Source organism: Stomoxys calcitrans, chromosome 2 (genome assembly GCF_963082655.1).
Source record: "Stomoxys calcitrans chromosome 2, idStoCalc2.1, whole genome shotgun sequence".
NCBI lineage: Eukaryota > Metazoa > Arthropoda > Insecta > Diptera > Muscidae > Stomoxys > Stomoxys calcitrans.
Window position 1 is genome coordinate 7,084,257 of NC_081553.1, and position 14,000 is coordinate 7,098,256.

At 37.2% G+C, this 14,000-nt stretch overlaps 1 protein-coding gene across 3 annotated transcripts in view; it reads left to right on the top strand.

The window, feature by feature from the left end:
* LOC106083335 (ABC transporter G family member 20) overlaps positions 1–14,000 on the top strand; it is a 134,952-nt gene that overhangs the window by 56,212 nt on the left and 64,740 nt on the right. For all 3 annotated transcript variants that reach the window (XM_059362203.1, XM_013246276.2, XM_013246278.2), the window contains one exon: positions 7,612–7,779. In XM_059362203.1, the coding sequence (XP_059218186.1) occupies positions 7,766–7,779 (14 nt within the window). In that variant the 5' untranslated portion in view covers positions 7,612–7,765. Of the gene's footprint in view, positions 1–7,611; positions 7,780–14,000 lie in introns of those variants that run through there.

A 14,000-nucleotide genomic window follows, 5' to 3' on the forward strand; every position in this document is an offset into this window, starting at 1 on the left:
TTTGGGCAACCCAATGTATCAAAACTTGGACCGATATGGCCCATTTACATTCCCGACCGACCTACACTAATAAGAAGAGTTCTTGCAAAATTTCAAGCGGCTGGTTTTATCCTTCGAAAGTTAGCGTGCTTTCGACAGACAGACGGACGGATATGGCTAGATCGACTTAAAATGACATGACGATCAAAAATGTATACTTTAAAGGGTTTGAGGCGCATATTTCGAGGTGTTACACACAGAATGACGAAATTAGTATACCCCCATCCTATGGTGGAGGGTATAAAAAAGGACTTAAACATTACCAAGTAAAAATTCATACCACATTTCTATTTTTTGGGAATCTATTTCATAAAAATCAAAGTGTATTGGTTACTTTTAGGCTCGGAAACGGCTTAACTAATTTTCTTGTAATTTTGCCACATTGTGTAGGATGGTCTAGAAAATGTTAAAGGCTATATAATTTTGTGATATCGGAAGGGGGTTGACCCTCTACTTTACGCCAGACATACCACCCAAACGGCAAACTCGACCAATCGGGACAATATGGGCTCAAATGAATGATATTTTGGAGTCTATATAAAAATTTGGGATAAAGCCTTATGGGGGCCACCTCACTCCAAAACTCACGCCCAAACGGGACAATATGGGACTTAAATGAAAGGTAATTAAAGTTTAATACTAACATGATATTTTAATTTGGTACTTAATCTTAGAAGGTCGGCCCAAAATAGGCTTGCGGGCTTAAAGCACTAATGCGGCAGTTCGCTATATCTAATATGATCCGATCTAGACTACGTTCAGGTTGGACAACGAAAAGCCTTGTGTAACTCACTGTTCCAAATTTCAGCGAAATTGGGTAACAAATGGGGCTTTTATGGGTTTAAGACCCTTAATTGGTAGATCGGTCTATGTGGCAGCTATATCTAAATATAGTTCGATCTGAACAAAACTGGTTGCGGATATCGACAGGATGTCACTGTTTTAAATTTCAACAAAATCGAGTGGTAAACGCCCTTAAATCGCTATGTCGGTCTATATGGCATCTAATTATGGACCGATATGTACCATATTCGGCTGGGATATCTGCGGCCTTAATAAAACTTGCGGTCTATAATTTCAACTACATCGGATAATAAATAATATGTTCGTAAACCAAAAGAATGTGTATTTTAAAGATTTTTTATTTTGTCGGAGCGGATCAGATTTTGAGATTGGAAACCGCTTCGCTCCGGGTTCAAAAATATCGTTCCCGCTCCACTCGCTCAAAAATAGGCCTGTTCCGCCCCGCTCCGAATCCCTGGGGATAATCGTGGCTAAAAGTTTTTACTAATGTTCTCACCAGGATTCGAACCCAGGCGTTCAGCGGTATAGGCAGACATGTAAATATTTGCGTTACGCTGGCCTCCGCAAAACCAAATTCTCTTTGAATACGTCTTTCTATATTAATTTCTATTTAAAAAAATACCCTAAATAGATGTCCTTATATGTGTCCTTACATTAAGCTTCTCAAACTTAATAACACTCTTTCCTAAGGTCAACTACAGTTTTAAAATTTTTTCTATTTCCATCCCCAGAGATTAAAAAAATAAACAAGTTCTAACAAATGTTGGACTAAATAAATTAAATGATAACGATCATTTAACTGAAATATTTAATTGCATTATTGTGGACTTAGTCATAACCACGAAATACGTTGAAGTTAATTGTTCGCATCGTAATGCACACGGCGGGATGTCATGGCTGCAAGCGTCACATATGATCCCCATCTTCAATATCAGCTGTTGTTGTGTTTACTTTGTAAACCCTACCTACCCTACCCCGTCGGGTGTTGATGATTGTGATTGTTGTTGATGCTCTTGTTGTTGCTGCTAATGAAATCGTCAATGTCAACGACTAAATGCTGAGCTAGCTGACTGATTGAAGTCTATAAACAATTTCTGGGCTGTCTTGTTTGTATTTTGTTGTTATATTTGGCTTAGACTTGCTGTTATTACCTTTGCTGTGGTTGTTTATTGTTATTTATATGATACTACCACTACTAGTAGCAGCATCATATACACAATTACACATACTTTCATAGCTTCATGTATGTATGTCTGGCAATTAAACCAATTCATCGCAATTTGTTTTCGTTTTAATTTTTGCTGACTTAAGTAGATTAATTTTGAATGTTTCGTTCTCTCTCTCTCTCTCTCTCTACCTCACTATCTTTGTATGTAGTTTCCTCATAGATATCTGTTGATATATCTGAAATCTTTAACTGTTCTTTTTTGTGAATTTTTTCTTTATCCATAATGAGACAAGCTTTAACATTGACCGCACAACCAACAGTGTCGAAGGCAAGGTTCAATTTTTACCATTACCTACACACATAGAAAAAGCATAGGGTATGCAACTTGGGGTGGAGTGGATTAGTAAAATATGAATTGCTATGTACATATGTATATTTAACCATTTTGACATAAGTTGTTCAGTGCGATTAAAAAGTGTGAGGACCTGGTTATGTCAAAGCAAGCATTGATATTAGTACGTGCGGCATAGAAAGGAAAGGCAAAAGTCGGATGGTCCCGACTATTTTAAAGCCAAACCTTCTGTATACACAAAAAAAATTAAAAGTCAGTTTCAATCACGAAATTAATTGATCCAATTAATTTTTAATTGAAATGATAATATCAACCACCGGTTTTGCAAAAGTAATGGAAAACATTTTCAATTAAAAAATTGCATATTTAATTAAAAAATAATGAACATTTTTTTAATTATTTGAAATTTCCAAAAAATTTCCATCAATTTTTCAAAAAATTGATTGATTTTTTTTCTATATTATGTGGTACTCAGCAGATTGTACAATATCTTAAGGTCTATGGGCCATAGAAGTCGCATTTATTGTCCGATTTCTATAGAAATCTTGGCGTCATCCTCTTCCAATCTAACTATACCTAATTTGTGAACGTACCTTATATTAATTATCGAACATTCACTGTCTTTTCATTCTGTTGGGTTAGTTTAGGTTGAAAGAGAGTGAGGATATAAACCCACCCCATGTCAATATGGACATACACCTAAGCTAGTAATCAGCTTAATCGGCAAAAAGTAACCTTAAAAAAGAAAATCTAAGTAAGGTACAAAATCCTTAATTGTTTTCCACACCAAGGCCCTTGGTTCATGTCTGGTATTGTGTTCCCACCTAAGTATTGGTGCTTGTTAGCCGCGAAAGCCGAGAAATGCTCCAACCTCATCATCCTCCCCACATCTCCCACAGATGCTATCACTTGCAGCACCGATTTTACGTAAGAGGGCACGGAGTCCCATGTGTCCCGTTATGATATCGAAAACTATACAGACCTACTTCATACTTTCTTTCAGTAATAGTCTCGTGTTCTCACAATCCGGATTTCCCAATAAGATTTTCGTCATCCTAACGCCTGTTTCGATGTTCTGCAGTGTTAAATGCACTTTCGTAGCCCTCGCTTTTAACTCGGACTAAGTGGACCCGAAAGGCTTCGGGTTAACCAGTCCTCTAAGTTTCACTGCCAAATCGCCTCGTTTTTTATTCCCCTTACTCCGCTTTGGCTTAGCACACAAGTTTATTGTCCGTAAAGATGTTCAAAATTTTTGCCCACGAACATTCAACTAGGGAACAGGGCAAAATTTGCATACATCAATGAGTGCAGTCCGGTTCAAGCTCAAGCTCAATGATAAGGGGCCGACTCCGTATGGTGTGCCGCAGTTAGACCCCTCAATAGAGAGAAGTTTTTACATGGCATAGTACCTCTCATAAATGTTGCCAGCACTTGGAGGGAAAACCACTGCTGAAAATTTTTATTCTAATGGTCCCACCAGGATTCGAACCAAGGCGTTCTGCGTCATACGCGGACATGCTATCCTCTGCATTACTGTGGCTTGTAATGTAAGGATGTAATGACCAAAGTTAACAACCCATATGCGCAGAATTTGATATGAAATTTCCTAGTACCCATCTGAAAGCCTTTGCTAAATTTCGTCAAAATCGGTTCAGATTTGGATATAGCGTCCATATAAAGATACCATCTGATGAATGAACTTTGTCCATATTGATTTTAGACCCATGGTTACTTGGCCAAATTTTATTAGAATTTGTCGTAGATCTCGATTAGATAACCGCTTTGTCGATTAAAAAATTTACCCACCTTAATATTGGCCAATCGCTTCATTAAAGTTCTAAAACCCATAAGCCGCATATTTATTACCCATTTTCGATTAAGTACGGAACAATGAATACATATAGGCCGATCTTTCGATTTACTGTATTAAGCTCATAAAAACCTTTTTTTTACCCCTAATTCGTTTAAATTTGGGACTGCCATTTTGGATAGAAATATTCATATCTTATTGGAAGTTTTATTTATCTTAAAATTATAATTGTAAATGAAACCATATTGTCAATAAACGTTTCACCCTATTGTCTCCAACAACTCTGAATAAACTCATATTCTTTTCCAAGTTCAACCTTAAATTCTTAAATATCATACGATGGTGTTGTATCAATGCAAAAGAGAATAAAATATCTGCGGCTCATAAACATGAGAATTACCATGAAAGAAAACTGGCGAATGGAAAGGTTAAGAAGCAATGACCATATTAAATCAAAAGCTTTTAGAATAACATTGAATTAAAAATACACTTGATTCTGTCAGACGGGTTTAACGGAGTTGAATTTCTGTCTATCTTCGCAGAGAAGCAAACAACTCAGCATAACAAGGGGAGTTCCCATAGGTAATGGAGCAGGTGACCGACTTAAAGTACTTTAAGAGGCTTATTTTTTCATGAATCACCTTAGACATTTGAGCTGGATGTCGATACTTGTCCATAGAACTCTAATTTGTTGTTCATGAAAGCAATTAAGAAATAAGTGATTTAATTGTAGATTTTTTGCTTTTTTTATTTTTAATAATTTTTTGTTTGATTTAATTGTCGATTTTTTGCTTTTTATGTTTTTAAGAATTTTTTCGTTCGACAAACTCTATTGATAAACTCTACAGACATAATAGAAAAATTAAATATTTTAAATGTTCACTTGAACGGCCATGGATATAGCTTGTAATGTTAAGTCATACCACGACTTTATATGGTAGTCCATCAATTATATAGATGGCATTATTCTAATGTGTTATTGTAGCAATCATGAGTACAATTTTTTCTCGCGAAGTGCGCCATCTGTCAACGAATCTTGGTTGTGTGTGTGTGTATTATAGTTAAGAACCATAACACACATACAACGAAAATGGAGCGAACTAGTTACATACACAAAATCAGAGTTGCACCAATCGCTGATTTTGACAGATAGTGCACTCAATATTTTGTTGTTGGGCAACTGCCACTACCTGTAAATGAATATATCTTGGTAGCAATCAAAAACTCTGGTAAACACAAAAACAAGTAGAAAAGCATTATTGCACCGAACTTTATATACCCACCACTTTAATCACATTTCGATAAAACCCTGGTGAAAATGCACCATTAATGAACACGTACACCTATATTGAAAAATGGTCCAATTCAGATTTAACGTCGAGAGTCTAATGGATTTGTTACAACTTTATGGGCAAAAGACCTTAACTATGGGAAAGTATCTTAAATCGGAAGATTGGTATATATGGTAGGCATTTCCAAATAGGGTCAGATCTAAACCATATTCTGCAGGAATTACAAAGGTCCTAGCACAGCTCCCAGTGCTAAATTTCAGCAAAATCGGGTAATAAATCCGGTTTTTATGGGCCTTAAACCTCTAATCGGGAGATCTGACTATATATTCCATCTTCGAACTTAACCTGCCTATGGTAAAAATATTAACTGTGCGAAGTTTCAGCTTAATGTCTTCGTGTTTTAAAACTGTAGCGTGATTACCACGGACAGACTGACAGAAGGACGCAAATGGCTAGAACGTCTTTGAAATTTTACGACGATCAAGAATATATATACTTTATAGGGTCGGAAATGAATATTTCGATGTGTTGCAAACGGAATGACAAAATGAATATACCCGCCATCATTCGGTGGTGGTAATAAAGACTTAAATTACACGTCCGTTAACTGTAATACATTCACTCTTCAGACTTTTTATACCCACCACCGAAGGATGGAGGTATATTGATTTTGTCATTCCGTTTGCAACACATCGAAATATTCATTTCCGACCCTATAAAGTATATATATTCTTGATCAGCGTAAAAATCTAAGACGATCTAGCCATGTCTGTCCGTCTGTCTGTTGAAATCACGCTACAGTCTTTAAAAATAGAGATATTGAGCTGAAACTTTGCACAGATTCTTTTCTTTTATCCATAAGCAGCTTAAGTTCGAAGATGGGCTATACCGGATTATATCTTCATATAGCCCTCATATAGACCGATCCGGCGATTTAGGGTCTTAGACCCATAAAAGCCACATTTTTTATCCAATTTTGCTGAAATTTGGGACAGTGAGTTGTGTCGATTTTATTGTCCGATGTGGCCGAAATTTGCGACAGTGAGTTGCGTTAGGCTGTTCGACATATTTCTGCAATTTGGCACAGATCATTTCAGATGTGGATCTCTCAATTTAAGATCATGGTCCCATAAAAGGTGCATTTATTATCCGATTTAGCCGAAATTTGGGACAGTGAGTTGCGTTAAGTTCTTAAACAACTTTCTACAATTTGGCCCAGATTATTTCCGATTTCGCTGAATTTTAGGACAGTGAGGTGTGTTAGGCCCTTCGACATCCGTCGTCAATTTGGCCTAGATCGGTTCAGATTTGGATATAGCTGCCATATAGAACGATCTCTCGATTTAAGGTCTTGCAGCTATGAAAGGCGCATTTATTGTCCAATGTCGCCGAAATTTGGGACAGTGAGTTAAGTTAAGCCCATCAACATACATCTTCAATATTACACAGATCGGTCTAGATTTCAATATAGCTGGCATATAGACCGATCTCTCGATTTAAAGTCTTGGCCCTATAAAAAGCACATTCGTAATCCGATTTCGTAGAAATTTAGGACAGCGACTTATGTTAGGCTTTTCGACATTCGTGTCGTATATGGTTCAGATCGGTTTATATTTGGTCTATACTTGGATATGGCTTATAATGTGAACTGAACCTGTATTTAGATTTACAGGAAAGAATTCCGGAATATTGTATGACTGCCATAATAAATCGCCAAATCAAAATCACCCTTCGCACAACATTCGCAAAGAAATGTAAAGGTCTTATCTTGTCAAAAAAAAAGTTTTATTAACAGTTTTTACGCCCACAAAGAGTTCCAAGTACTGCCATAGAATTTTAAGAAGCTTGTTTAATTATTTATAAATTTATCCCTGGCAGAGTCGGCTGCAGAATATCAAGCGATCAGTTGTGGTTTGTCACTGTAGACGTGATGTTTTTTTGTTCTGTATATTAACCAAAGTTTTTTCTTTGCTTCTTTTTATGTTTTTCCGCAGATTGAACTGTTTCTTGGTGGTTAACAACAAAAATGCAAATGAAATTTGAAAAAAATATAAAATGATCGTTCGTCCAAATAAATATGTGTAAATAATTTAACTTCTTCCTTAAAAAAATTAATTATTGTGTCTTTTGTTCACATTTTTTCTAGAAATAATTTTTTTATTTGTTTTTGTTGTGTTGTGAATCGAAAAAAAATAAAAGCAGGAAATTAGAAATACCGAAATAAAAAAATACAAAAAATTACAAAAAAAACATATCGACAAGTCGACAAATAAATAACTCAAACACAAAATTTGCACATCATGCTAATAACAACGTAAGTACACTTTAAGTATTTTATTTTCGAATACGACAACTATTTCCAAGTCAATTGTCTTATGGGTAAATATAGGTTGTGTCGTAATTTATTAACACAAATATTTTGTTTCAACGATGTTGTTTGTGTCTAGCAAATATATTTAAAAAAAAAAATCCCTGCCTTTGTTCACACATCATGGTGGTGTAAATTGACGGATACACACGGATGACCACAATACTATCCTAGAAAAATAGTTGAAAATCCAGAATACATTTGGTAATAAAATGTTATTTAAATATCTGGCCTGTTCAGATTTTCAAGGATGTTTTCGATAAGAAATCGTAATTAATTCGTGCGATGTATGGGTTGAATCTCCAGCTTTCGTGAGATTTTCATTGCATTTACACTTTATTTGGTTGGCAACACTTAAACAGCTGTGACTCAAATATATTACCTAATTGCATACGCCATGCGTATATTTGTGTCAATAACTTCTTCTTGGAGAGAAACGTTTAAAATTACTGGAATACTATGGCGATAAAATGCAAAGCGAAAACCCTTTTTTGCCACACCACCTTTTGTTATTCTCATAGACACAATTCGGTGCACGCTCGTTTTTAAGTACCTGTTCAAAATGACTAGAACACAGCCACAGACCAAAATATGCTGAATTCAGTAGAAAAAATCTTGCAAGGGCCCAAAAGCATTTGTATGAATAGAAAAAAAGCTAAAATATGTTCCTAATCTAATAATCGATTAGTTTTTACATTTTACTGGCGTATTTTGCAACATTTTGTACGAAAATGTTATCAGCTGTTTATTTTCCTGTGTTTTGCAATGAACTCGCAAAATATGGCAATAGCACTAGCGGCAAATTGGGAGTGTTGTTAAATATGTCAAAATTCAATGTGAACAAGTAAAAAGGCGTTGGATACCCACCACCTCGGGTATATATGTAAACTAGCTTTCATCATAATCGGGTGAAAAATGCATAATTTATGCCCCAATGGCAGCTATATCCAAATCTGGTCCGATCTACGCCAAATCGCAGATAAATATCGAGGTGCCTAACATAAATCACTGTCTCAAATTATGGCGACATTGGACCATAAATCCACCTTTTATAGGCCCAAAACCTTAAATCGAGAAATCGGTCTATATGGCAGCTATATCCAAACCTGGACCGATCGGGGTTAAATTGAAGAAGTATATCGTAAAGACTAACACGACGCACTCTCCCGAATTTCAGCAAAATCAGATAATAAATGTGGATTTAATGGGCCTAAGACCCTTATACGGCGGATCGGACTATATGGGAGCTTTATCAAGATATGGTCCGATATAGCCCATCTTCGATTTTAACCTGTTTATGGACAAAAAAAAACAATCTGTGCCAAGTTTCAGGCCTAGCCCAACTCACTATCCCAAAATTCGGCTACATAGGGCAATATGAGCCTTTTATGGGCGCAAGACCTTAAATAGAGAGATATGGCAGCTATATCCAAATCTGGACCGATCTAGGCCAAATTGAAAAAGTATGTCGAAGGCCCCAACAAAACTCACTTGTTCCAATTTGGGCAAAATCGGACAATAAATGCGCCTTTTATGGGCCCAAGAACTTAAATCGAGAGATCGTTCTATATGGCAGCTATATTCAAATCTGAACTGATCTGGGTCAAATTGCAGAAGTATGTTGAAGAACCTAACACAACTTATCGTTCCAAATTTTGGCGACATCGGACAATAAATGACCCTTTTATGGGCCGATCGTGAGATCGGTCTATATGGCAGCTATATCCAAATTTGGATCGATCTGGGCCAAATTGAAGAAGGATGTCGAAGGCCCCAACAGATCTCACTGTCCCAAATTTCGGCGACATCGGACAATAAATGCGCCTTTTATGGGTCCAAACCTATAAATCGAGAAATCGGTCCATATGGCAGCTATATCCAAATCTGAACTGATCTGGGTCAGATTGCAGAAATATGTCGAAGAGCCTAACACAACTTATTGTTCCAAATTTTGGCGACATCGGACAATTAATGCGCCTTATATGAGTCCGAAGCCTTTATGGCAGTTATACCCAAATCTGAATCGATCTGGGCCAAATTATAGAAATATATCGAGGAACCTAATATAACTCACTCTCTCAAATTTCTGTGACATCGGACGATAAATGCACCTTTTATGCGCCCAAAACCTGAAATCGAAAAATCGGTCTATGTGTCAGCTATATCCAAATCTAGACCAATGTGGGTCAAATTGACGGAAGATGTCGAAGGGCCTAACACAACTCACTGTCCCAAATTTCAGCAAAATCAGATAATAATTGTGGATTTTATGGGCCTAAGATTTGGAAATTGGCGGATCGGTCTATTTGGGAGTTATATCTTACAAATTCTAAAGGCTCAAGAAGTCATGTCGTATAACCGTTTTATATGGGAGCTATATCCAAATCTGATCAGATATGGCTCACTTGTAATCCCCAATGCAAATGCAAATTTGCCCATGAACATTCCATTAAGGAACTGGGGCAAACTACTCACATATCAATTAGTTCTGTCAGGGAGGATAACCACCGTGGAAATTTTTTTCAGATATTCTCGCTGGGATTCGACTCAGTCGAAGGACAGGCAACCCAAAAATTCAAGCGGTTAGCTTTTTTGATTGAATGACTTGTTTAGTATATCCCCCTAGTATGGGGATAAAGTAAAAGTTCGGCCGGACCGAATCGCATGGAACTTCTTCGTGGAATGACTTCTTCAAATATATAGGAGCTTTAGGAAGTTTTAGAGAGATATTGACCGTACTTGTAAAAAATCATAAAAATGAATCATTCATTTGCCATAAACGAACTTTTCAATCAGTAGTTTTTGGGAGTTTGTTTACCATAAAATTGCAAGAATTTGCAATCTATGTATTGTAGAAATTCTTGTTATCTCCAGCCTGGCGCCGTTTGGAGTGTGGTTTTTTGTTTGTGAAAATTTAAATTTGCCTAGAATATTCCATTACGGAACAGGGGAAAACTTCTCATATATCAATGAGTGTTGTCCGATTCAAATTTAAGCTGAATGAATCCTCGGCTATAAAGAGGAGGTTACTCCTCTTTATAGCCGAGGAGAAGTTGCAAATGCAAATTTTGCCCATGAACATTCCACTAGGGAACAGGAGCAAACTTCTCACATATCAATGAGTACAGTCCGATTCAAGTTTAAGCTCAATGATCCTCCTTTTTTATAGCCAAGTCCGAACGGCGCGCCGCAGTGCGACACCTCTTTGGAGAGAAGTAGAGGAGAAGTTTAAATCTCTGCCATAGCATTTTTTTAATACTCTACACCACTACCCCGGTACAGGGTATTGTAATTTTGTGCATTTGTTTGCAACGCTAAGAAGGAGAAGAAGAAGAAGAAATTTTGCGAAAATCGGTTCACAAATTAATTACATTATTGCAATATTAGTTAAAATAGGACTAACATATAAATAGGAGCTACATCCAAATCCGAACCGATGTCAGCCAAAACCCGGAGGTATTATGAGTTATGGAAAGGAAAGCGTTGGCAAAATTTTGGGAATATTGGTTGGCACATGTGCTTGTGAAGGCAGGCGATGCATATATATGACAGCTATATCTATATCGAAACTGATTTTTATGAAATTCATTAGTAGTATCAAGAGGAAAGAATCAGTAGTGCAAATTTTGGGGAGAATTGGTTAACATACAACGATGTTATTATAATACTAGTCCAAATCGGTTTCTTCCTATTTCAATAGGCTCAGGCCAGTTTCAATCGAATCCAAAAGTGATTCCCAGTCGATGAGTATACTTATCAATGGGTCTACCTCTCTTCCTTGCGAGTGCTGCAAACAAATGCACATTGGTGGGGTAGGGTATAAAAACATACAAACAACCTTTGACCTTTTATACAAGCTAATTGTTTGCTAATCTTTACAAGCTAATCTTTGCATTCATGTAGATGTACACTACAAATCATCGCACTCGTATGAACCTTAATATTTTTTAATTATTCAATTGTATATATATTTAGTAAATTAAATCTTAAAATGGGAGGTATTATTGTTTCACTTCAATAGATTTCTTAATAATAGGGAAAGATAATATTTTTGAGTAAATGGCCTTTGGACCACACGTTGTACAATTGAAGCGAAAGCTTCAATTTTCGTCCACTTAATAAAATTGTACGGCAGATTGAAAATAAAAACAAAATTAGCATCTTTCAAATTTCTCTTCATTTTTCAATTTTAAAATTTTACGTCTTGGGTCAGCCAAAGTCTACTTAAAATTTTATGTTTTCATACCCTCCACCATAGGATGGGGGTATACTAATTTCGTCATTCTGTTTGTAACTACTCGAAATATTCATCTGAGATCCCATAAAGTATATATATTCTTGATCGTCGCGACATTTCATGTAGAACTAGCCATGTCCGTTCGTCCGCCCGTCCGTCCGTCCGTCTGTCTGTCGAAAGCACGCTAACTTTCGAAGGAGTAAATCTACCCGCTTGAAATTTTGCACAAATACTTTTTATTAGTGTAGGTCGGTTGGAATTGTAAATGGGCCAAATCGGTCCATGTTTTGATATAGCTGCCATATAAACCGATCTTGGGTCTTGACTTCTTGAGTCTCTAGAGGGCGCAATTGTCATTCGATTTGACTGAAATTTTGCACGTATTGTTTTGGTATCACTTCCAACAACTGTGCTAAGTATGATTCAATTCGATTCATAATCTGGTAAAGCTGTCATATAAACCGATCTTGGATCTTGACTTCTTGAGCCCCTAGAGGGCGCAATTGTCATCCGATTTGGCTGAAATTTTGCATGAGGTGTTTTATTATGACTTCCAATAACCGTGCTAAGTATGGCGCAAATCAGAACATAACCTGATATAGCTGCTAACCCATCTGGGATCTTGACTTCTTGAGGCTCTAGAGGGCACAATTCTAATCCGATTTGGCAGAAATTTTGTATCACTTTCTGATTCGATTTAGCCATGTCCGTCTGTGAGTCCGTATATTCTTGTAATCAAAGTGCAGTTCGTTATTTGTTGTCCAATCATCACGAAATTTTGCATATAGCACTTTTTTGGCCCAAGGAAGAATGCTATTGATTTTGGTAAAAATCGTTTTAGATTTAGATATGGCTCTCATATATATGTATCGCCCGATTTTTTTTTCTGTCAGCCAACACGCAGGGGATGTCTCCCCTATGAATGCAGTGCATTGCGTTGTCGGGGGGTGGGGGGAAAGGATGTAGTGCTTATTGACATTTGTCTTAAATCTTTGGATGTCAAAGTGGATGGGAAAAACATTAGCCGGAAGTCCAATTCCACATACGAACGATTCGGGCGAAATAAGAAATCTATCTATTGTATAATGCATTGTGCGGTCCGCTGGCCAATCAATTACAAACGGGTGTGAGTTCCTGGAATATCTAGTATCTCTGACATACATCCTTACATCAGGAATAAGAAGACGAATATCAGACAAACACACACCATGAAAGTACCCATAGAACAGCGCCAAACAACCCACATTGCGACGAAGATGAAGGGAGCCAATTGAGTTGTATACCTCACTGTCCCCAATCAACGCCATCGCTCTCCTCTATACACGGTCCAGTATCTCCAGGGATAATTTCTTACACCGTTTAAGGAAGCCTAAACACTTGAATGCTTTTCTCGACACTTCAAATACATGTTTAGCCCAACGGAGATCACTTTGTATTTCCATGCCCAGGACATCAAGAACTTCTGATTGCTCAACATCTACACCGTTGATACACAAAGATGACGGTAATGGGTCAGCGAATCGTTTGTATGACAACAAACAGCACTAAGTCTTTCGTGCATTAAAATCTACTCGATTCATTCGACCCCACTCAGAAATGGACAGCAAATCCTGGCAGAGTGTATCGCCCATAACCCGCCTCTTGTCCTCAATCTCTCGAAGACTCGACCTATGGTCGAAAGAGTACGAATGGCAGAGATTACTGTCATCCGCAAATGAGTAGATCGGATTCGATGTCTGACGCAACAGATCGTTGATGAGAATTAGAAAAAGAGAAGGAGAAAAAACAAAGCCCTGGGGTACACCTGCGGCCAATTTGTGCTCATTGGATGAGCACCCATCTATAACGACTCGAATAGTGCGATATCTGAGAAATAAATCGATCGAAGCCATTACCAACACCAAATGCGTCATGCTTTGCCTTGGAGATA